Source organism: Rhinoderma darwinii, chromosome 8, assembly GCF_050947455.1.
Source record: "Rhinoderma darwinii isolate aRhiDar2 chromosome 8, aRhiDar2.hap1, whole genome shotgun sequence".
NCBI classification, from domain to species: domain Eukaryota; kingdom Metazoa; phylum Chordata; class Amphibia; order Anura; family Rhinodermatidae; genus Rhinoderma; species Rhinoderma darwinii.
In genome coordinates this window covers 115985238-116010678 of record NC_134694.1, presented here as the reverse complement: position 1 = coordinate 116010678, position 25441 = coordinate 115985238, and the positions used below count along the sequence as shown (strand labels likewise).

The 25441-nt window shown below is 42.9% G+C and overlaps 2 protein-coding genes across 3 annotated transcripts in view; one reads left to right on the top strand and one right to left on the bottom strand.

Moving 5' to 3' along the window:
* Positions 1 to 1798: 1798 nt before the first annotated feature.
* Positions 1799 to 24026, bottom strand: LOC142659948 (butyrophilin subfamily 1 member A1-like). Its single transcript, XM_075836557.1, has 8 exons — positions 23605 to 24026; positions 16844 to 17194; positions 14978 to 15253; positions 14073 to 14189; positions 12469 to 12501; positions 6028 to 6048; positions 4918 to 4944; positions 1799 to 2802 (listed from the first exon to the last, which is right to left on the bottom strand). The coding sequence occupies exons 1-8, from the start codon at positions 23654 to 23656 to the stop codon at positions 2228 to 2230; spliced, it is 1452 nt and encodes a 483-aa protein (XP_075692672.1). The 5' UTR covers positions 23657 to 24026; the 3' UTR covers positions 1799 to 2227.
* LOC142659949 (butyrophilin subfamily 2 member A2-like) overlaps positions 23548 to 25441 on the top strand; it is a 33862-nt gene continuing 31968 nt past the window's right edge. The window contains exons 1-2 of one of the 2 annotated variants that reach the window (XM_075836560.1): positions 23548 to 23639; positions 23789 to 23950. In XM_075836560.1, coding sequence (XP_075692675.1) covers positions 23896 to 23950 — 55 coding nt within the window. In that variant the 5' untranslated portion in view covers positions 23548 to 23639; positions 23789 to 23895. Of the gene's footprint in view, positions 23951 to 25441 lie in introns of both variants that reach the window. The other variant, XM_075836559.1, reaches the window with a different exon arrangement.

The following is a 25441-nucleotide window of genomic DNA, read 5'->3' as shown; positions in this document are numbered from 1 at the left end:
ACCACTAAGGCCGGCCCCGTACCGATTTCCACTGGATTGGAGCTTCAAGCATCCATGGTGTGGAAGAAGGTAGTAAAATGGGGGCTCTGGTTCTGTCAACCGCTATGGGGGAGGGCTCAGTGGCTGTCATTAATATGGGGCAATGTGTTGGGCCCTTTGGGGTTACTGTAGCTGGTGTTTTTATTAGCATCTTGGGGAAACTATGGCTGGCACTTATGGGGACAATGGATGGAATTGATAAAGGTTCAGACTGGGACTTGTGAGAATTCTTTGGCTAGGGTACTCTGGCCGTCACAATAGGGGCACTCTTGTGGGGGCACTCAAATTGGATGCAGCCGGTATGATGTGTTGTGATCGCGAGGAAAGGGCTTGAGTTGTAACTATTTTTGATCTCCGAATAATGGAGGGACCTATCAATTTTCCAGTACCCTCTGATATAACTGCAGGACTCCATGATTAATACTCAGTTATGTAGTAGTGCTTAGGGACTTGATGTTAACTTGGCTATTTCACAGTTAAAGATATTCCTTGCCATTTAAAAAAATCTCCGTTTGCGGTCAGTGAATGGGAGCATTTATTGTTACACCAAGCGGCTGAAAGTTTGTACAGACCTAGATAGCTTGTCATGTATTGCAACGTGTCAGCCTACACTAGTGATCTCCTACCTGTAGCTCGCCAGCTGTTGCAGAACTATAACTCTGCTTGCTCTGACAGCCTCTGCTTGCTGAAAAACACACCCCTAACATCTAAGCGAAGTGTAAAGACGCCATTTTATAGGATGCATCCACCGGAGCTAGCTTTGTTTAGACACTGAACAAGCAGGTAATGCTGGGAGGTTTTAGCTGCAGAATTTTTCTGACCAATTTTTGGCCGTCTGACTGGCAACAAGTTCGAAGCCGGATATGAAGCTGGTGGAGGGGGACCAGGGAGTAATATCCAGGGTAGACGGTAAGGCTTCGTTCACATCTGCATCAGGGCTCCGTTCTGGCGTTCCGGCTGAGCATACCGTCAGAACGGAACCCTGACTGAAACAAACGGAAAGCTATCGTAGTCGACTACGGTATTGATTCAGTCAAAACGAAGGAACCCTTGCACAACTGAGAAACTGAATCCATTTGCACCGGATCCGTCACCATTGAAATCAATGGTGATGCAAACCTATGGTTTCCGTTTGTTTCAGTCAGGATTCCGTTCTGACAGAAAGCTCAGACGAAACGCCAGAACGGAGCCCTGGCGCAGATGTGAACGAAGCCTAACTGACATTAGGTACATCGCACCATCTATTCTAGAATATCACAGCTCCCTGGCACTTATATCACTGCTATGTATGTTGACTCAGTAGATAAGAGCACTCAATGTCCGGTGAGCACTTTATGATTAATTCTCGATTTCACGTTTGTATCACCTTCGCTTGGTCTGGTCCAACGTCATTTCTACTTTACATGGTTTACTCAAAGGAAAAAGTGGAATTCAAGATATACAATTTCTTCCGATCCCAATCTTATAAATATTAGTAAAGCCATATACTGTGATGATCCGTAAAGTCTGGCATTGGAATTCACAATAAAGCCTTAAAGGGGTTGTCCCAACATTAAATGTTATCCCCTAACCACAGAATAGGTGAGAACATGCTGAACGGTGGTGGTCCGACTGCTGGGACCCCCACTGATTACAAGAACGGCGGTCCAGTTCCTCCGAACGATGCTTGACCTGCCGCTCCATTCATTTGGAGGAATGGGACCCCCATTCTCGTGAACGGTGGGGGACCCAGCGGTCAAACTCCCATTGATCATCTTGTTATCACCTTTCCTGTGGTTAGGGGATAACATTTAATTTTGGGACAACCCCTCATGGCTAATAATAAAGGATGGTATAAAACATCTACTGGGACAAAGATTAGTGCAGTGGACCTTGGCTATTGAGGGTACCCAAGAGCATAGTCAAAGGGGCCCATCTTCATCATCATAGAGTAAACACTATGGTCGATGGTAAGGGAGACAGGGGCAGTGGAAAATTAAATGCAGATTGCTTGAAGGCCATGGAAAAGACACAAAAACAACCATTTCCTTTTGTCCTGAGCACATCTGCTAATGATAATCGTGGTGGAGTTGGGTACCCTTTTAAGTTTTACTATGGGGTCCCATGGTTACTGTTACGCCCATGAAGGTGTTTCATCCACGAGAGCTGTAAACAGTGCCAACTCACCGAACATCTATGTCCTCTGGAATTAAATACTCAATGAAAAAGAGATTCCTGGACCAACGTAATAAAATGGATACACAGGACAAGAGAACTTCTCGTTAAATGTGTAGAGGGGCTCATAGGTGTCCACATCATAAAATGAAACTTTTCCATTCTCATAGTCTAGAAATGTTCCAACTCTCTGTATTCGTCTTTGTTCTTGTATTCCTTGTCCATTAAGTAAACCAGGTCCATGGGGCATTGGGATGCGAGAACGTAGAATAATAGGCTCCGGAGGTGTAGAAAGAGCGTAGTAACCTTCCCCTGTCCCTCTGATGGCCCATATTCCAGCTTCCGGACATTCTCGTTGCCCTCCTGTCCTCCTCACGGTTTCGATAGCTACCCCAAGAGACCAAAATTTTCCATTTTGCTCAAGGATTTGTGTCTCCCAGTAGTGGGTGCCATTCAGAAACGGCGTCTGGCCAAGTACACAGGGCTCCGTGTCAAACCTCTCTTTGTTTTCGGGAACGTTTTGAACGGTATCACTAGTTGAGATGTGACGAGCGTCCGGAGAGATGATGAGGCCAGAGTAAGCGGTGAGAGGATCAAACAAAATGGACTCTGAAATTAAGTTAGAAGATTTACTAAATATTTCTCCTTAGAACAACGTGCCATTTGATAAACCAGTGCCGAAACTAGTTATGGGGAAGTTTGGATAAGTGGAAGAAAAGAAAAATAAGTTCTTTACTTCCTTTTTCTAAGAAATCTCCTCTGATTGAACGTTGTCAAGGCACCTTGAAGACCAGGCAATATTTACTGAGGCCTTTCAAAAGTTTTGTTCACCATTGGACAACCTGTTTAATGAAGCTCGAATATGTACTCAGACATTTAGACTGCCATACTGAACTAGTCCTATTCATAATCAATATCAAAAAAGGTTTTAGAAGATGGACAATTCCTTTAAGGCTCTGTTCACACTCACGGACTCAGTTCGGAGCCTCTATCAGCAGTAGTGTAAGATTTGATGGGAAGAAAAACGCTATTTTTCCCATCATGACAACGGGCACCATAGCGGAACCCAATGGACCCCATTTAAGTGAATGGGTTTTGTCGGGGCACTGTTGGTATACTTCGCACCACGGATCCGGCAATGCGTCATGGTTTTTGTTATAAATGCAAATCACAAGGCTGGTGTGAACAGAGCCTAAGATTTTAATACAATTAAGTGATGCTACTGGCTGAGGGCGGAGCTGTGACAACTTCGTTGCATTTTCTTGAAAAATAAAGTTGTTTACATCTGTAGAAGTAAGTACGATGGTAAATCCACTGTTGTACTGCTGTTTCTTGGGCCTATGAATGAAATTATTCTGAGGTCCCACCCTCCAACTATATATAGAACATGTACAAGTCTACTTTTCATTTCTTTGGCCATTTTTGGATGGTTGACTCTGTGTGCTCATGGTCTGTTCCATCTGACCCTGCTGTTTAAACTCTTCCGTGTATGGTTCCTTTTTTATCCTGTATTATGTGATTATGTACTATATTCAATAAAGATTTTTGTACTTTTGTATATTATTGGTATACTATTTTTTGAGGGTCATGTCCCTTTTGGTTCGCTTTTAGGTTGTCTGCTATATTGAGGGACCCCTGTATACGCCATTGGTTTGGTGTGAAGTTTGTTTAGGTTGTTCGTACTTTTAATTTCTCCCTAATCTTTGCTCTTATAAGTTATTTGTGAATCATTCCATAAAAAATAGTCCCTAGTAGTAAGTGATTGCTCTACAATTATATCCAAATCAGGTTGTCTTCCGCTGAACGTTTGGGGGTTAATTATTGTTTTAGGGCCTGGAGTCACCGGAGGATTTCTCATACTTTGGAGGGCCAATCCAATCCTAGGAAAATCTATGAATAAAGTCCCTTATACACGAGCCAAATGATCGAGTGAACGCTTGTTACTTATCATTGCCCTGTGTAAAAAGGGGCAGCGAGCTGCTCACTGCTCAATGAGGAAACACTTGTTCATCACATCTTTTATGAGGCAAAAAAAATAGTTGCTAGTCGGCAGCACATCTGGTGTAAACCGGGAGATGTGCTGCCGACAAGATGCAAATGTATGGGGACTAACGATCGTTCGTCCCCATACATTCCGACCATTGCTCCATGTAAACTGAGCTATATAAACGCTGATTATCATGCATAATCGTTGATCGGCCCTCGTTACCGGCCAGGAAATCTGCCCGTGTAAAACCAAGATGCCGACAAGGGCCGTGTAAACGAGCGGCGATCAACGAAACAGCTCGTCGATCGGTGCTCGTTTGCTCCTTTCACAAGGTGCTAATATGGGGACGAGCGCTCCTTACTCCGATCGCTCGTCCCCGTACAATTCGCCCTATTTGCACAGGGAGATCTGCTGCCGACAACGATAATAGTTTTGGCTGCGTAAACGAAACGATCATCCGATTTGCTCGTTCATCGGCTGAACGTTGCCTTGTTTACACAGGGCAATTATCAGGAAGGAGTGTTTTGTGAGCGCTCGTTTGCCCGATAATTGGCCGGTGTAAACGGGCCCTTATAGGGACTATGTACTTCTCTATGTTTGGTGGGTTTACGGCCAGGGCAGGGAAGAGTATTCAGATAAATGAAGAAACAAATAATGGAGGAAAAATGGCAAAAACAGATCAAGGAAAAAAAATCTAGACATAAATGAGGGATAATGAACACGAACTCTGCTCCTACCTTTCCTAGTGGATATTCTTCTCCATTCTAAAAATAAAACAAAGACAGAGGCCGCATTTACAAAATGATTCCCGATGCGATCATCCGAGTCTTCTATATACACGGACTACATGACTAATGGCTTAATGATTACATTTTACATTCACGCTGTGTAAGATTCTCGAAGTGTAACATGATCAATATATCGACAAGGTCACATTGGAGGGAATAATTAATGATAACGCTCCTCGCCAGGAACTGGAAAATGAGGCATCAACACAAGCCGGCCCTGGAGATTTCTACATTATTGGATTAGTAAAATGGGAAACACTAAGGCTTTTCTCCCTTTTTTTTTTTTTTTTTTTTTTATTTTTTACTGGTGGACTAGCCCTTTAAGAGGGATGTATACTTTTGCAATCATGATTTATTGCTCCAATGCCCCTAAAATAAACAATGACGCAGCTTTGTAAATAGTCTTGATTAAGGCCCTGTTCACACAGTATTTTGGCACGGTCTTTTATTTCAATGGGAGGCGAAATCGTTTTTCCCCACTTGCGGGAAAAAGAAGCAACATGCCCTTTCTTCGGGCGTTTCCGTCTCTGTACTCCCATTAACATCAATGGGAGGCAGAGAAAGCGCTTTTTTGGCCGCCGGCGAAAAACACTGCAAACGGAATTTTGAGGCAGATTTTTCTGCCTGCAAAAAACTGTGTAAACAGAGCCTAAAACTCTGTTACTGGTTTATGAACAGCTCCTATGTAGACTTATGTGTCTCCATGGTTACAGATGACAAAAGTAGTCAAGTGTTACTCCACTTTCCCCCATTTCTTACTAATCTATAGACAGTAGGAATGTGGGCTGAGGGAGTGGAGTAACACATGACTGCAATCGGACTATGCAGGATTGTTTTGTAGTCTGTTACCATGGAGACACATTAGTCTGCATAGGAGCTGAAAACAAAAATCGGTAGGAGACTGTTTTGAACGCTACTTCTTTTTTTTGTTTTAGATTTAAAAAAAAAAAAGAATAATTGTTGCAAGCGTTTCCTCATCCTTTTAATCATATTATTATTTTGTAATGCAAGGCTGTAGCAAATATCCGTCTCTTTATTGAAAAAAAAACTTATACTTACCAACTTCCCATCTCAGTCGCTCTGAAAACAAAACACACACACACACAATATATTTCAGATTAAAATGTATAGGACTGCAATTATTTATATATAAATATATATATTTATATTAAATATATAAGAGAAAGAGAAGAGATATATATATATATATATATATATATGCATGCAACGGGCAGAACAGAGCCTCCAACACACTGTAAATTGCATAGAGGAGACTAAAGTTGGCCATAAACGGGTCAATTTGCCCCGATCCAACATTCCGATATTTTTCACTATCGGGACCCTGGTTGTTAAAGATACATACATTGTAAGAGATCGGCAATGAGTGCCATGACTTTCTCATTTGTTATCTTATAGGTAGTTGAGTTAATAGAGGGGGTCCCCTGTTCAGGACCGTTGCCTATGAACCAGAGAGCAGCTACACAAAGAGGGTCTCTCTCTGGAGGACCCGGCATGTTTTTGCATTACACACACAGCTTATTGATGTCAATGGGCACAATGTAATGCTTAATTTCACCTGTAGTGGCGCTGCAGGGAAAAAGAACACAGCATTCACATAGCGGATTGCTGAGGGTTTCAGTAGCAGGACACGCAGTTTATAATCGACGGACCTTTAAAGCAAAAAGACTCTCCAGAGCGGACAAACTCTTCAGGCTGGGTTCACACGACCTATTTTCAGACGTAAACGAGGCGTATTATGTCTCGTTTTATGCCTGAAAATAGGGCTACAATACGTCGGCAAACATCTGCCCATTCATTTGAATGGGTTTGCCGACGTACTGTGCAGACGACCTGTCATTTACGCGGCGTCGTTTGACAGCTGTCAAACGACGACGCGTAAAAATACAGCCTCGTCAAAAGAAGTGCAGGACACATATACATTATATGCGGGACACTTCTTTGGACGTTTTTGGAGCCGTTTTCTCATAGACTTCAATGAAAACAGCTCCAAAAACGGACGTAAAAAACGGCGCGAAAACGGCGCGAAAAACGTGAGTTGCTCAAAAAACATCTGAAAATCAGGGGCTGATTTCCCTTGAAAACAGCTCCGGATTTTCAGACGTTTTTGGTCACTACGTGTGCACATACCCTCAAGGCAACGGCCTCTTCTGCCATCCCCAAAGAGAAACTCAAATTAGGTGAAACAATGCTCATTTGTGCTCCTGATTTAATTGGACGGTGTAATGTATGGAAAAGTCCTAGATGGGTAATTTCGTACTAAACTTAGGAATTTTTGGTTCTGAATGGGCCGATCCCTTTTCCAAAATGAGATTTTCAGACCAGTTTGCCTCAGAGGCTCCAGCTCTAAGGGTATGTTCACACGCACACGCGTTTTACGCCTCGAATTACGCCTGAAAAAACGGCTCCATTACCCCTACAAACATCTGCCCATTGCTTTCAATGGGTTTTACGTTGTTCTGTTCCCACGAGGTGTAATTTTACGCGTCGCTGTCAAAAAACGGCGCGTAAAAAGACGCCTGCATCAAAGATGTGCATGTTACATCTTGGGACGTTTTTGGAGCCGTTTTTCATTGACTCCATTGAAAAACAGCTCCAATAACATCTGTAAAATACGCCGTGAAAAACGCGAGTTGATAAAAAACGTCTGAAAATTAGGAGCGGTTTTCAGGCGAAAACAGCTCTGTAATTTCAGATGTATTTTGCTACTGCGTGTGAACATACCCTAAGGGATCTGACCAAGAATATCTGAATATGAACCGGTCCTTTTAGACTTGAGCTGTCGAAGCGATCAGTTGATGGTCACGGATCTATCACCCCCAGCAAACAGATGATTTTGCCAGAAGATCGGTCAGCCAGAAATGGCCGCCAAGCAGTGACACCCTCTATAACATCCATATGTCCTAAAAGGGCGTAGGGATAGGGGTGGTCTTCATAGGTGCAACTCTATCCCTTTGCCTACTCAGGACACACTTTATTAGGTAGAATGGAGAACCATTGCCAAGAGACTCAACATGTCTACGTATTACATGGTCGTCCGTTCATGTAAATGAGCAGCATGTAATACTGGATTTATCACCGGGACTTTGAGAAACGAAACCCATGGGGCAGTCCAAGTGGGCGATAGCAATAGGTTTGAAAAGTCAAGAATACAATAGGTGGAAGACGTGACGTAATGTTTGCCGAACTTGTCAGAGACAAGTAAAAACATGTAACCTACAACTCTACCCGAATAAAAGGAGACGACTGCACACAAACAAGACGCGAAGATTAAATGGATTAGAGGAAGATTTGTGTCACTTCGGAAGGTTAAATTACAAATTGAGGTTACACAAACTTCACTATCAAGCAGAATGTCATGGACGCAGCTGCGGAAAGTCTCGTCCTATATAATCTACCCGGCACTAAACCATCCTCCTTCCAACCTCCACTCTTTGAATAGCAGTCCATGATGGGAAACATACTTCTAGAACAAGTTACATGTTTGCTTTATTCCAAAAACAGTGCCACACCTGTCCACAGGTTGTGTGTGTTATTGCAGCTCAGTCCATCCACTTCAATTGAGCTGAGCTGCAATACCACCAACAACCATGGACAGGTGTGGCGCCGTTTGTGGGAGAAATTAGCCTTGTTTTACCAAAAGGGACAACCCCTTTAATTAAAAAGTGGATCCTACTGTGAGCTACCGTTAGACTCAATAAAACTAAAGTTTATAGTCCAATGACCTACAACACATGTGGAGGTTCCTAGAACTGGAGAGACAGATGGCACCATTAAGATTAGGTTTGTGGTATCCACCAAGTGCTGCTACTTCCTGCAGGTGCTCAGGACTCACTGCAAAGTTACACAGAGAGAAGAAGCATCACATGATCATCATGTTTATCTTCATACCCGTCTCTGTAGTCCCGTATAGGGTCAGGTTTAGAGAAAATATATCCCTTTAAATTAGGGCTCCTATAGAATGCCATAGTGCAATCATAATTCTGTGTGCAGATCCAGCCTTATTATTAATAATCTTGTACTGATCGAGAGTTTCAGCCTGTATTATACTTCAGAGCTGTACTCACTATTCTGCAGAGCTGAAATCTCCTACCGTTGCTTCTGGCTGAATATTTGCAGAGCTGCTCTTGTGATTTGCATTATGGGAAGTTTAGTCTTCCCTCTAGGCACTGTACGATAATCTCATTTAGGAAGAAGAAACTTCCTTATAGGAGTATACAGAAAGGGAGGAGACCTCCAGCTCACCGGTTCTGCGTCTCCGGATATCTTGCTCGGATCCCCGCGACGGCCCGCGGTGTGTGATACAGAAAAGAAGGAGAGATGATCCAGCGCTGAATAGAATTTAAAAAGGAAGGATTGTTCCCACTTTTATTGGCAAAATCGTTAAAAAATGAAATAGAGACGCAGTCTCAAGGCAAGGAGTAGATGTAGACATCTTTTGCCATGACTAAGAACACCGTACGTGTTCGAAACGCGTAGGCTTGGGTATTTACCCGCACTACTCCTTGCCTTGAGACTGCGTCTCTATTTCATTTTTTAACGATTTTGCCAATAAAAGTGGGAACAATCCTTCCTTTTTAAATTCTATTCAGCGCTGGATCATCTCTCCTTCTTTTCTGTTCCTTATAGGAGCTCAGCAAAGCTGTTAATGGTGTGTCTGGCAACTTACTTATCAACTGTTTCAAGTGCCAACCAGCTGAATAGTGAGTGCAGCTCTGAAGTATAATACAGGATGTTACTCAGGATCAGTACAGGATAAGTAATGTATGTACACAGTGACTCCACCAGCAGAATAATGAGTGCAGCTCTGGAGTATAATACAGGATGTTACTCAGGATCAGTACAGGATAAGTAATGTATGTACACAGTGACTCCACCAGCAGAATAGTGAGTGCAGCTCTGGAGTATAAGGGTATGTGCACACACACTAATTACGTCCGTAATTGACGGACGTATTTCGGCCGCAAGTCCCGGACCGAACACAGTGCAAGGAGCCGGGCTCCTAGCATCATACTTATGTACGACGCTAGGAGTCCCTGCCTTGCTGCAGGACAACTGTCCCGTAGTATAATCATGTTTACAGTACGGGACAGTTGTCCTGCAGCAAGGCAGGGACTCCTAGCGTCGTACATAAGTATGATGCTAGGAGCCCGGCTCCTTGCACTGTGTTCGGTCCGGGACTTGCGGCCGAAATACGTCCGTCAATTACGGACGTAATTAGTGTGTGTGCACATACCCTTATACAGGATGTAACTCAGGATCAGTACAGGATAAGTGATGTAATGTATGTACACAGTGACTCCACCAGCAGAATAGTGAGTGCAGCTCTGGAGTATAATACAGGATGTAACTCAGGATCAGTACAGGATAAGTAATGTAATGTATATACACAGTGACTCCACCAGCAGAATAGTGAGTGCAGCTCTGGAGTATAATACAGGATATAACTCAGGATCAGTACAGGATAAGTAATGTAATGTATGTACACAGTGACTCCACCAGAATAGTGAGTGCAGCTCTGGAGTATAATACAGGATGTAACTCAGGATCAGTACAGGATAAGTAATGTAATATATGTACAAATGTATGAAAATCAAAATGGCAGCACAGCGCCTGCACTACGCAATCCTATCCCCACCATAGCAAACCCAAGTGGTACCAGCCCATAAAACATAGCCCATTCAGTTGTATAGTGTTAGGCAATGTTCGCACGGCTTAGCAAAATACGTCTGAAATTACGGAGCTGTTTTCAGGCGAAAACCGTTCCTAATTTTCAGACGTTTTTGTAACTACTCGCATTTTTCGCGGCGTATTTTTCGGATGTTATTAGAGCTGTTTTTCAATGGAGTCAATGAAAAACGGCTCCAAAAACATCCCAAGAAGTGACATGCACTTCTTTTTCACGGGCGTCTTTTTACGCGCCGTCTTTTGACGTAAAATTAGGCCTCGTGGGAATCGAACCTCGTAAATCCCATTGAAAGCAATGTGCAGATGTTTGTAGGCGTATTAGGGGCGTTTTTTCAGGCGTAATTCGAGGCGTAAAAGCGCCCGAATTACGTCTGAAAACACCGTGTGAACATACCCTTAGAGGATGCAGATTTGGGAACAGCCAACCATCTAATGTGTATGGCGGTGTCCCAACTCTCCCCTGACAACAGATGTCGGGGACAGAAGGGTTGCGCGTGTTGAATTACAAAATAGCCGATCCTTTTGTTGGTAAGGAGATAAGCCGCTGCCAGAGGAGCCTGACCGCGGATTCACTCCTTCTCCCTATAGGGAACGCATGCTGAGCGTGCAGGTTTATGGGGTAGTTGGGAGGAATAGATGATGGCCGAATAATCGTTCCTCCGACAGCTAACTGAAATGTATGGCCAGCTTTAGTCACACATGGGCCCTGGTGGTTGGTGGGCTATAAATCCCCCATGGCACAAAGGTGCTTCACTATAAGTGGCATTTGATAGTTGGGGGGTGCTGTTTGTGCAGTTGTTCTTGTTGAGCCTTCTTTTCTAGTGTAATCAGCACCAGATTTACATTGCAGGAGCCTGTCGACAGATGCCTAGTTTTGACAACTCCGCCCATCGATTAGGCCACATCCAAAGTCACATCGAAAATCGTTTTTATATTTTTATGGGATGTTTGATTTATATCGCAAACAAAACTGGCAGCATGAAGAATGGGTAGCTGGGACTTTTGGGTGTTGGGGATAGAAAGTGGACCCATGAAGAAGGTTGGTACACCACTACATGAGCAGGGTCCGTAAATAATAAAAATATTTAAAAAAATCAAACCATCTCCATACAATTTGCATATTCATTCAGATATGATTGGTGCCCTTCCACCATGCCCACCATTAGTCACGGCCTCCATACGCCTTGTGTATGATTATTACTGAAATGAATGGATTTTGTTATTGAGTTTTTTTAACATTTCTCCAATATGGCGACACAACCCAAAATCATCAAATATTCACCTGAAAAAGTGATCCATGTAGGAAACCTCCCTGCAGACGACGTGAATACCGTGTATGATCAATAAAAAGACCCAACTAATGATCTGCACAGCGGAAACTAGGGGTGCGGACGACTTTCATCTCACATGTAGATGAGCAGCACAAGAAGAACATGTTGATTAACGGTTATTCTGATTTTTCATGTAAATATATAACGCAAAGTCCGGCCAAGACATTCTCATGTAAATGTATAAGAGGAGTGGAGTCCCACAAGAAGACTGAGAAGGTAGATTGATAGGATAAGATACTGAGGACTACAGCCCGGTGTCCGTAGGATAAGAAGCTCGCGTACAATACAATGTATGTGGCCGTCTATTGAGTCAGGGTCATGTGAGTCACAACGGAAGCTCGAGGACTTCTGTAGTCCACAATTCTACCGTTCCACCACACCGTAAATTCCCCGCCATGCACTCATTTCATTCAGATTTGGTGAGGACATGGGTTGGACCTCCGGGAATGAGAGGAGCACTTACCGATACAATTCTCCTTTTCCATGAGCTGCATCTCTGCAATTACAAAATCGGACAATATTGGATGGTTTCTTCTAGAATAGTTGATAATATAAAGAGGTCTTCTGTCTTAATATCGCTTCATACTCCAGCTGTATCTTAGTGTTACTCCCATCACAGAAAGTAATAAAATATCACTAGAATATGCCATCATTTTATGATCGACTGAAGGTTCCCGACTGATCCTGGGATTGAAGGCGCCACAGTGCAGCTTTAATAAAGCAGCCCTTTTAGTTTTTGCCCTCACAGTGGCACCCCGGCCATCTATTATGATTGGTACGGCAGCACGGCTCCTTGCAAGTGAGTGGGACAATGCCGCGATTCACTGCACAGTCTTAAAGGAGATGCAGAACTGCGGCCCCTTCAATCTTTATGATTGGTGGGGGTACCGGCGGTCGGACCTTACCGATAAAAAAAGTTATTGCATATCCTAGCAAAATGACATCATCACTTTCTGCGATGGGAATACCCCTTTAAATTCCTACTTTTTAAGGCGCACAGGATTTGGATTTGAGTAGTATAAAGGACACTTCTTGGGACGTTTTTGGAGCCGTTTTCCATAGACTATTGAAAAAAGCTCCAAAAACAGCCGTAAAAAACGCAGCGAAAATCGCGAGTGGCACAAAAAACGTCTGAAAATCAGGAGCTGTTTTTGACTCTGCGTGTGAACATAGCCTTAAGGCCCTATTACATGGGTCAATGATCAGGTAAATGAGCGTTCATAAGAACGCTCGTTCCCGATCACTGCCCTGTGTAATCAGGGCAACGATCAGCCGATGAACTAACAAACACTCAAATGTAAAATTAAAAATCATCGTTGTCGGCATTACATCTCCCTGTGTAAACAATGATGCGCTGCCGACATGACGAAAATGCGTGGGGACGAGCGATCGTAGTAATGAGCGCCTGTCCCTATACATACCCAATCATTGATCCGTGTGATAGGAGCAAACAAGCGCCGATCAAAGAGCTGTCTCGTTGATCGGCGCTGGTTTACGTGGCCCATGTCAGGCCATGTAATAGTACCCTTAGTGGTCTGTACATAATGGAGGCCTATTGTTAACTTCATGGTCCTCACAGTAGGCTGAAGGTCAACCCTTGCAGATAGATTTAATGCAAAAAGGATTATTTACTGTAAAAGCAGGGAGACCAAAGAGTGTATCTACAGTTACTGGAAAGCATTGTCGATATATTTTGGATCGTTTCTAAAGACAAAAAAATAACCCATAGACCACTGACATAAATCTTACATTGTTTGCTTATGTACCTGCTATGGAAGGGTGATAAAGTTACTGAACTTTAATGAATTATGCTTCTGGTTTGCCACTGCAGAATATGCTGTTCACAGTGGTAGAAAGCGGTACTGCAACTGACGTAACGGACTAAGAACTGCAATAAGGTTTGGAGGAAATATTTCCAAATAAAAGAGGAATGTAGTTTGGTTTGTTTATAAAAATGTTTTACAATAAAGATTTGACCTTGGAAGAAGTAATTCGACTTGCATTCGATCTTGCATTCAACTCTATCTCAAAAAACATTTCGGCCGTCTCCCAGTGATTTTATATTACCTTTCTTCTTTTGTTTTGAATAGAAAAGCCAAGTCATCACTGCGGAAAGAGCAATGGTGAACATCAGGAGTAGCCAGAAGATGATCGCCCAGGGCGAGGTGCGGGGAAACATGGCATCTGTGTTATAAGTGACAGGGAACGCATTAAATAAGCATTAAATAAGAATAAAGTTAATACTAAAAAGGTACAAGCTAAACAAAGCTATTCAGGATCATTTTCAGAGAGACTTGAGAAGTTTTTACTTTTATGTAAACTCCGCCCCCAAGTACAGGTCACACCCCCCATAATGACAACCATGTACCGCTATATGATTAGCAATGCCAGAATAGTGTCTCTGATAAATCAGGATAGTGCCTTCCTTATACCGACAAATAATTAAATCGTACAATTCGGTTTACCTGCAGCCACCTCTAGGGGGAGCTCACTGAAGACATATTTATACATTTCCCTATTGGAACTATTTAAATACATACCGTATACAGCAAGCTCCCTCTAGTAGTGGCTGCCAGAGACCTTTGCAGGGGTCTTGCCTGGGATGTGGAAGACCTAAATTTCGGGAGACCCCAAACAATCCAGGAAAGTAGCCAATATACTGTAATGTCCACCACGGCCTTAATCTATCTAAAACACAATTGTACCTAAAACTGAAAGATTCCCAGGAGATATAAGTACTCAGTTGTCACTTTCTGTCAAGTTGTTAAAAAGTTCTGTTGAGTTGTTATGAATGGTAAATCTGTCGTTGTTTATCTGGGCTGTTTTAACATCAGGCGATCTGGGAAATCTGGTGAGAAGCCCACGAGAGGTCTAACGAAGGCCAAATTGGTCACACAACTTTACGATAAACTGAATAACACAAATTTTGGGGATTTGTCTTATATAAAAGTAAAAGCTCTTCAGACACAGACCTGAGACTGTCACATATGAGCCGGTCTCTTTCCCGGTCACGGGGTGTCTCAGTCCACAGTAGATCTGTCCCTCCGAGGAGTCGTTCAGAAGAATGCTGCTCTTTACACGGATCAGTGCAGTCTTGTCGATGTTGGTTTCTGGATCAGATGGTTCAAGATCTCCATTTTCCTTTTCCCAGAACATTGTGGGTTTTGGAAACCAACCGCTAGAAGAACAGGAGATGACCACAGCGCTGCCCTGAAGAGCCACAGCTATGAGAGGTGGAGATCCCGACCCTAGAAGAAATAGATGCTTCATTCATTCAGATTGTAATGTCTATGTCCGGCTTTAGAAGAAGGTTTTGGTAAATACCTTGTTGCAGAGTCTTTTATACTACCTACTATTCATATATAAATCGGAACAAGGGCGGGGCTATGACAACAATGGAAAAGTTGTCACTGTTAAAGGGGTTATCCTCTTTGGACAACCCATTCTATTCGAGCTGATCCCCTGTGACTAACTGATTGAGGTTCTTGGGGTTTGATTTGCACACAGCCCCCATTCAAATTAATAAATATTCATGTAACGTTAGCACCCCATTCATCCTCCATTCTTTCCAGCGGCTCTTGGGTCAGGTCAACGATTGAGGGGGTTTGTCCCCCTTTTTTTTAGCCCCATATGGTTGGTGTACGGGCTCAATAGAAAATCTATGAGCCTGTACACCAACCCGATCAGAAACTAAGCAGCTCAGTGCTCACCAGAGCGCTTCTGCTGCTTCATTTTAGCGATCGGTGGGGGTCTAAGTGCTCAGACCCACACCGATCAAAACTTTTTTTTGAAAGTTTAGTTACCCTTTAAAGCTTTTGAGCAACAACTCAACATTTCACAACGATAATCTACATAGAACGTTGAGTCACTTTGTAAATACTTTGCTTTTCTTATCTTGCACTGATCCGGAGTTACATGATATTTTCTTCTCCGTTCAGGGCCGTTCAAACCTCTGCTGGTTTCCTGTTACCAGAGAGCAATGCATTGTGGGAGCTCAGATAACAGTAACACAATGAGAGCTAAGCTGTTACGTCACATGTCTTGGAGGGGATGGAGCTAAATGAAGGTCAGTGAAATGTAAAAATTACAAAAAGTCTTAAAACTATAAAGATTTTTACAAAGTAACTCAACTTTTTACGAAGATCAAAACTGACCACATCACTTACCATCCTGGCCAGGAGGTCCTGGTGTTTGTTTGCCCCAGCTCAACTCTTTCCATTATCCTTGGGTCAATTACCTACTATTTTGTTTGGTAATGGGGTCAGACTGTCTTACCAGGGCCCAGGCTCTAACACCATTATAGGCCTTGAAGATCTAACAGAAGACAACCCCATTTGGAGGGTCTCTCTAACATCAAAGAAGTGGACAAATACATGTTCTGTATAGATGGAGGGTGGACCCGCAGAAGAGTTTCCTCTGGTAGACCCAAGGTACCCCAGTCCGACCCAGTTTCCTAAAATTTAGAGCGTTTCTCACTACCCTTTTGTAAAGGGGATGAGGCCCAGCTGGTCTTGGCCCCCTCTTTCCAGGGCCCAGTAGCAGCTACATAGGCGGCCTGTATATTACGCTACTCATACATTGGGTTCTTTATGATTATAGTCAGGCTTTCCCTACCCAAAACGAAAATATTTTTCTGTCAGGAATCCGATGAGGTAGAATTCCCTTTCTCCTGCGGCATCCCAGCAGAAACATTTTAAGCTCTACAGGTTGGTCTTACTTTATGGCTGCAGTAAACTACGTGGCTTGTAGAGCTTTGTGGTAGGGACCACATTGATCCCATCTGCGGGTGACATGATAAAATGCAAATGATAACTTTGGCAATCTTCAGTAAGACTGACCCACGACATTGAGCTCCATGGAACCCTCATCATCGACATCAGTGGTAATATTGTCTACAAAGCAATGATATTTCCCGGCATCAGATAGTTGGACATTCTGCAGAACAAGTGATAAATTTCCACTGCCGGGCCGGTTCTTCATGAACGCTCTGCCTCGGTAATCTGCGCTCTGCTGCTGCCGACCCTCGATTCCATCTTTAAGTAAGAAGACTATTGTGGTATAGAGTGTAAAGAACCAGCGCACCTCCAGACCAGCCTCCGGCAATCCTGGGGTGAGGATACATGGCAAGAGAACGTCCGATCCCACCTCTGCCACCAATTCTGTCACCGGAGATTGAACCTTAAACTGCCCTGTAATAGAATCAGAATGTCAGGAAATAAAAGATGTCACCGGCGCTCCACATCTATTATTTAGATGTGACGGGGAGGAGTGGAAGTTCCGCACAGGTTTGGTGATTTGGTCAATTTGACATTTTGCTGAACAGCATCATGGGACCTAAATCAGGACCATAAGGGTCAGTTCACACGTAGCGTAAATACTGCGGATTTCGTTACGGAAAGTCCGCGGCATAATACAGTAGCAGCAAAGTGGATGAGATGGAACAAATCTCCTCCACACGCCACGTAAATGCTGAGCGGAAAAAACGCTCAGCAATTGATCTGCGGTGCAGTTTTTTTAATCCGCAGCATGTCAATTGTATTTGCGTAAACGCTGCTTATTTTTTGCGGGTTTTCCCCATTGAATTCAATGGGAGGTAAAACCGGCAACAAATAGCAGATGTTGCATTTTTTTGCAGCGGAATCGCAACGATTTCGCAGGAAAAAAACACAACCAAGAACAACAAAAAAATCTTATACTTACCCAGAACTCAGTGTTTCTTCGTCCAGGCCGGCCTCCTGGGATGACGCTTCATCCCATGTGACCGCTGCCGCCAATCACAATCTGCAGCGGTCACATGGGATGAAACGTCATCCCAGGGGTGCAGGACATCGCAGGGACGCGTCGCCTTGGTAAGTATCCATTTTTTTTTTTTTAGTGCAGGATTTTCACAGTGGACATTTCTGAATCATAATTTGGTTCGGTTTTTAGGCGACCAGGGCGGATACGGTGTGTGCTTTTACGCAGCGTAGCTGCCCTGTGTGAACATACACTAAAATAAGTATTTTTTGGTGATTTTTGTTTTTTTAACCATTGGCCTCTGATATTATATTTTTATATGGTAACTTCCATGTATAAATACTTTTTGGGTGGAGTTGACAGTCAAACTGAGCCAAAGAGGGAAACCCTCATAATGAGGAAGGAACGGGATGTAATTAGTGGGGAGCAGATCAAGTAAGACGACTTATTAAGATGTGTCTTCACTCGTGTCTTTACTTCTGGCTTGTACATTATTATTTGTATTCACAATCCCGAGATGGGTGGTGCAACATGTTTATACAGGGAACTTCCCAAAGTATTATAAGTCAAGTGTGTGCGAAAGTAATCACTCAAAAGATAAGTATCACACATAATAGGCTTAGATACACCAGCTGAACAGACAGTATAATGTCGAAACTCAGCAGACAGTATCACACATGATAGGCTTAGATATAGAGACTCAGCAGACAGTATCACACATGATAGGATTAGATACAGAGACTCAGCAGACAGTATCACACATGATAGGATTAGATACAGCGGCTCAGCAGACAGTATCACACATAATAGGCTAAGGGCATGACCACACGTGGCGGATTTCCTCCGCAACTGTCCGCATCAATGCCGCGCAGAATCTGCGTCGCAGATTCTGCTGCGGATCTGCACAAAATGTGCAGTAAATTGATGCGGACTAGCTGCTGCGGACTGCGGGAAAAGTGCTTCCCTTCTCCCTATCAGTGCAGGATAGAGAGAAGGGACAGCACTTTCCCTTGTGAAAGTCAAAGAAATTCATACTTACCGCCCGTTGTCTTGGTGACGCGTCCCTCCTTCGGCATCCAGCCCGACCCCCTGGATGATGCGGCAGTCCATGTGACCGCTGCAGCCTGTCATTAGCCTGTGATTGGCTGCAGCCGTCACTTAGACTGAAACGTCATCCTGGGAGGCCGGACTGGAGACAGAAGCAGGGAGTTCTCGGTAAGTATGAACTTCATTTTTTTTTACAGATACATGTATATTATGATCGGTAGTCACTGTCCCGGGTGCAGAAACAGTTACTGCCGATCGCTTAACTCTTTCAGCACCCTGGACAGTGACTATTTACAGACGTCTCCTAGCAACGCTCCCGTCATTACGGGAGCCCCATTGACTTCCTCAGTCTGGCTGTAGACCTAGAAATACATAGGTCCAGCCAGAATGAAGAAATGTCAAGTTAAAAAAGCAAGACGCATCCGCAGCACACATAACATGTGCATGACAGCTGCGGACTTCATTGCGGAAATTAGAATCTCCATTGAAGTCAATGGAGAAATTCCGCCATGAGTCCGCCACTGCTCCGCAACAGACAGAGCATGCTGCGGACACCAAATTCCGCTCCGCAGCCTATGCTCCGCAGCGGAATGTTACGCATCGTCTAAACGAACACTGCTAAATTAAAGTGTAAGTCAATGGACAAACGGCTCCGCTGCGGATTAACGCTGCGGAGTGTCCGCAGCGGAATTTAAGTGAAATTCCGCCACGTGTGAACCCAGCCTTAGATACAGCGGCTCAGCAGACAGTATCCCACGTGATAGGCTTAGATACAGCAGCTCAGCAGACAGTATCACACATGATAGACTTAGATACACAGGCTCAGCAGATATTATCACATGTGATAGGCTTAGATACACAGGCTAAGCACAGTATCATACATGATAGGCTTAAATGGCTTGTAAAGGATTAGAAAAACATGGCAACTTTCTTTCATTGAAGTGAATGCGGCTGAGCTGCAATACCACACATAACCTGTAATCAGGCGTGGTGCTGTTTTTTGGAAGAATGCAGCCTTGTTTTTCTAATCCTGGACAATACCCTTAGCAGCACTCTGTGCCAAAACATATCTTTATATTGATATTCAGTAAGAGTACATGACGGGAAATATAGCGCTGTGTGGTTTATTAAGACAGTATCAAACATGATAGGCTTAGATACATCGGGATCTGCAGCCCACTGTTCCTGGAGATTATCTTATTAATAAAGTCAAGAAAATCACATGATAGGTGATGTAGCTGCTCTCCGGAGGGTGTATCACACAGGCTTAGGTACACTACTCTATTTTCACAGTTTTTGTCAGTTACAAAAAAAAACAATACCCGATCAGTGGCCTCTCAACCCCATGACCCTCCGCAGCTAGATTCTGTAGTCAGATGACATCACTTCTTCATTTGGTTTCATTTTAGGTGATTAAAGGGGAATTCCATATGTAGTTTAATATGGACGGGTCTAAAACTCATTCAAACAATAATTCTGGAGGGCGTCTGGGATCCACAAATCCAGAAAAAGCCACAGAGCTCCCTCCCCAAACCCTTTCTGTGGTGTTTGTTAATGTCCATAATCTCAGACTCGACTCTTCTCGAGAAATTCTATTGATTCAAATAGTTTAACAGTGAAGTCATTTATTTTGTTGACGTTTCTGGAAGTTCTCAGCCCTGGAGATATACAGGGAAGGCCCTATGTCGTATGTCGGAGGAGGTCTTGTGCAGTACATTTTGTGATCGCTCCCTCCGTCACATGTACAAATAACCATACAGTGCTAAATTACAGGTGTCATATGGTATGGGGCTCAAACAACAGTGCCGCACATTGGCCAAATAATACTTCTATTAATACTTGCCCAAATAACAATGCGATTCAACAGCACCACCACTATACACTGGAAATATAATATACTACACAATGCCTAAGTAGCAGTGCCAGACAATGTATACACCACCATATAGTGCTCCAATAATACCAGCATACAGTGCTCAAATAACACCACCACACAGTGCTCAAATAATATCACCATACAGTGCTCAAATAACACCACCACACAGTGCTCAAATAATATCACCATACAGTGCTCAAATAATACAAACATACAGTGCTCATATAATACCAGCATACAGTGCTCAAATAATACCACCATACAGTGCTCAAATAACACCCCCATACAGTGCTCAAATAATACCACCATACAGTGCTCAAATAATACCACCATACAGTGCTCATATAACACCACCATACAGTGCTCATATAATACCAGCATACTGTGCTCATATAACACCACCATACAGTGCTCATGTAATACCAGCATACACTGCTCATATAATACCAGCATACACTGCTCACATACCACCATACACTGCTCATATAATACCACCATACAGTGCTCATATAATACCAGCATACAGTGGTCAAATAATATCACCATACAGTGCTCAAATAATACAACCATACAGTGCTCAAATAATACCACCATACAGTGCTCATATAATACCAGCATACAGTGCTCAAATAATATCACCATACAGTTCTCATATAATACCAGCATACAGTGCTCATATAATACCACCATACAGTGCTCATATAATACCAGCATACAGTGCTCATATAATACCACCATACAGTGCTCATATAATACCAGCATACAGTGCTCATATAACACCACCATACAGTGCTCATATAATACCAGCATACAGTGCTCATATAACACCACCATACAGTGGTCAAATAATACAAACATACAGTGCTCATGTAATACCACCATACAGTGCTCATGTAATACCACCATACAGTGCTCATGTAATACCACCATACAGTGCTCATATAATACCAGCATACAGTGCTCATATACCACCATACAGTGGTCAAATAATACAAACATACAGTGCTCATATACCACCATACAATGCTCATATAATACCATACAGTGCTCATATTATACCACCGTACAGTGCTCACATTATACCACCATACAGTGCTCACATTATACCACCATACAGTGCTCATATAACACTACCATACAGTGCTCATATCGTACAACATACAGTGCTCACATAATACCACACAGTGTTCAAATAATACTGACATACAGTGCTCACATAATACCACCATACAGTGCTCAAATAATACCGATATACAGTGCTCATATAATACCACCATACTGTGCTCATATTATACCACCATACAGTGCTCACATAATACCACGATACAGTGCTCATATAATACCACCATACAGTGCTCATATAATACCACCATACAGTGCTCAAATAATATCACCATACAGTGCACAAATAATACCACGATACAGTGCTCAAATAATACCGATAAACAGTGCTCAAATAATACCGACATACAGTGCTCATATAATACCACCATACTGTGCTCATATTATACCACCATACAGTGCTCATATAATACCACCATAAACTGCTCATATAAACACCACCATACAGTGGTCAAATAATACAAACATAGAGTGCTCATATAATACAAACACAGTGTTCCTATACCACCATACAGTGCTCATATTATACCACCATACAGTGCTCATATTATACCACCATACAGTGCTCACATTATACCACCATACAGTGCTCATATAACACTACCATACAGTGCTCATATAATACCACATACAGTGTTAAAATAATACCGACATACAGTGCTCACATTATACCACCATACAGTGCTCAAATAACACTACCATGCAGTGCTCACATAATACCACCATACAGTGCTCACATAATACCACCATACAGTGCTCATATTATACAAACATACAGTGCTCATATAACACCACCATACAGAGCTCATATAACACCACCATTCAGTGCTCATATGATACCACCATGCAGTGCCCACATAATAACATACAGTGAACAGATAACAGCTCCATACATAGGGTAATGTAATAGCAGTCTAAATAAAACTGCTATACAATTAATATTCTGTATGTGGGGCCGCTTCCGCAGGCGCAACTGATATGCGCTCTGCAACCACACAGCCCGCACACTCTTATATCCGATCCTGAAGATATGTGACATAAAGTAGTGATCATAAGTGCAGGTACTTCCCAGCCTTAAATGACTGATAACAGAAAGCAATAGAGTGCAATGAAAAAGGATAATCATGATTCGTTACAATACATCAGAGATCTTTCTTGTCACAAGACCTGCAGCTTTGTGAGCAGTTTGTGTTTCACCCTGTTTATAAACAAAAAATGTTCCTATTCACTGACTGCAAGCAGTCATTTTGAAAGTAGTGAGAAAATGAAGCTCAAAATGGAAAATCGCAAAGAAAAAGGCTCTTTACTCATTACTGGTCAGGACAGGCAGTGAAGTAGCAAAGCCTCGTGTGAATGTATTAGGAGGGGCTGCAGAGAGACCCCCTCTTTTATGCAAAAAAAAACATAAAAATTCTTGACCAAAATTTGTTGTCTCCCTTCACCCACGTTTACCTGGCAGAGGGGGCTGCCAAATAATATAAAAACTACTTATACTCCCCTCCTCTAAGGAAGAAGTCGAGCAGTTGGGGGTCTGTCGTAGTCCATGCAAATAAGATTATCACTACAGGACACCAAAAACAACGGGATCCGAGCAGCTCCGGCCAGGACTAGGCACAGACTTTTTGTAATGAGATTATTTTTTTTCATTTTAAAGCTACAGTGCAGAGGAAAACATTAATATGCTGCACCTCCGGGCACTCCTGTGGACTGCAGCAGTCACGCAATAGTTAAAATGAGAAATTATCACTAGAAAAAGTCTAGGTGTAGCCCTGGCCGTACTAACTCTGCTAACTGCATCAGTATGGAAGGCGACGTTACCTGAGGCTGCCGGGATTAGGACCAGGATCAGAGACGTGACCAGTTTCTCCATTCTTTGTCTTTATAACATATGATTATCGAATTCTTTCAATAACACTTTCTTCTTCACCCCCTCCCTGCAGCTCGGCCGCCGCCGCCTCTCACACCCTCTTTAAAATTCTGTCAGCATTATTTCCTTAAACAGGAAAACCACATGATCAGAGTCTCGCAACAGAAAGGCAGAGACAAAATGTACACGAGATGACTGGGCAGAGCTGACGGGAGCACAAAGGGCCGAGGAAACCCGGGAAAATGGACGGCATCTGCTCGTTTTCTTACGTGACCCTCCTGGCTGCTGCAGTCTCCGGTATAGTAACCTATAGATATAGGGACCTCTATACAGAACTGCCATAAACAGTAACTCCTGTGCATGGACTCCTTATCGTAATTGCCCCATTTACAAGGAGGTGCAATAAAAAAAATTACAGTCGGGCGATCACATGGATTTCGCTTTTTTAGGTGACCCGTTAGCTGGAGGGAGAGGGATGGAGACTAAGCCCCGGGCTACACTGGTGAGTGACAGCTGCAGTCCACAAGATTGCATGCAACTCAATGTATTCATTTGGACTGCAGCTGTCACTCAAGAGTTAACCCTTTCCCACCGATTTTCACTTTCCTTTCTTTGTTCCCCACTTTCCAAAAGCCATAACTTGTTTTATTTTTTCCGTCGATATTGCCGTATGAGGGCTTGTTTGTTGCGGGACGCGTTGTCGATTTTCACGGCACCATTTATTGTACCATATAATGTAGTGGAAAACTGGAAAAAAAATCTTTGTTAGGTGGAATACGGGAAAAAAGCAGCGATTTCTCATTTTTGGGGGGTTTTGTTGTTACAGCATTCACCATGTGGTAAAAGCGGCGTGTTAACTTTATTCTGCGGGTCAATACGATCACGGTGATGCCAAATTTATCTAGTTTTTTTTTATATTTTAAAATTTTTACAAGGAAAAACTGATTGTTAAACAAAAAAACTTAGCTAAGTTGCGGTATTTTTCATTATTCAATGATTAAGTTTTAATTATATACAACTGGAAAACCCCTTAATGATGGAGGACCCCTTTAAGTTATAAATACCTACTGACAGTAGAAGCTTTTATCAGACATTATGAAGATGTTAAAGGGATTATATGAGATTAGAAAAACATTGCTATTTTTTACCAAAATTAGCGCCACCTTTGTCCATAGGATGTGTCTGGTATTGCAGCTCAATCCCATTTAAGGGAGTAGCGCTGAGCTGCAATACCAGACACATCCTATGGACAAGGTGGCGCCATTGCTGTATGAAGGCAATCATGTTCTTTTAGTCTCATATAACTTCTTTAATGTACGAGTCATATAAGTCCGTAACCCTGAAACCGAACGTGGGAAACTCCACGCTGTGCTCAGCGGTTTACTTCTATCTTGTGATTTGTTACTAAGAAAGCCGTGTCTATGGAGTCACTAACTATTTCCTGTGTGCTGTATGGACGTTGTGTGTAGATGTCAGAGCGTCGGTACTTTGCTGGCAGAGAAAGCAGAAATTCAATTGACAAGTAAATATACTGTAATATAATAAGTGCAACAACATACCGTAACTATCAGACCTAGAAACTATGAGAGCCACAAAACCAAAACCTCAGGCCCCTTCACATTATGTATTTAACAATAGTTCCAATAAAGCTATGCTGCCCCTAAACAACCACCTACAGTGCTGGTCAGAGGAGAGCAAAACTACTTGCCACATATACCCCCTCACAGCCATTCAGCACAGCCGAGAAAGGTTGTATGATGCTACTGTCATCAAAAACTAGAATTATGA

Bases quoted from the DNA above. Each gene is read 5' to 3' on its own strand.
- LOC142659948 (XM_075836557.1), bottom strand. From the start codon at position 23,656: ATGGAGAAACTGGTCACGTCTCTGATCCTGGTCCTAATCCCGGCAGCC. The intron at 12,502-14,072 runs GTAATATAAAAT...TTGTAATTGCAG, and splicing joins TTCAAAACAAAAGAAGAAAG to AGATGCAGCTCATGGAAAAG. The intron at 4,945-6,027 runs GTAAGTATAAGT...TTTTATTTTTAG, and splicing joins GCGACTGAGATGGGAAGTTG to AATGGAGAAGAATATCCACT.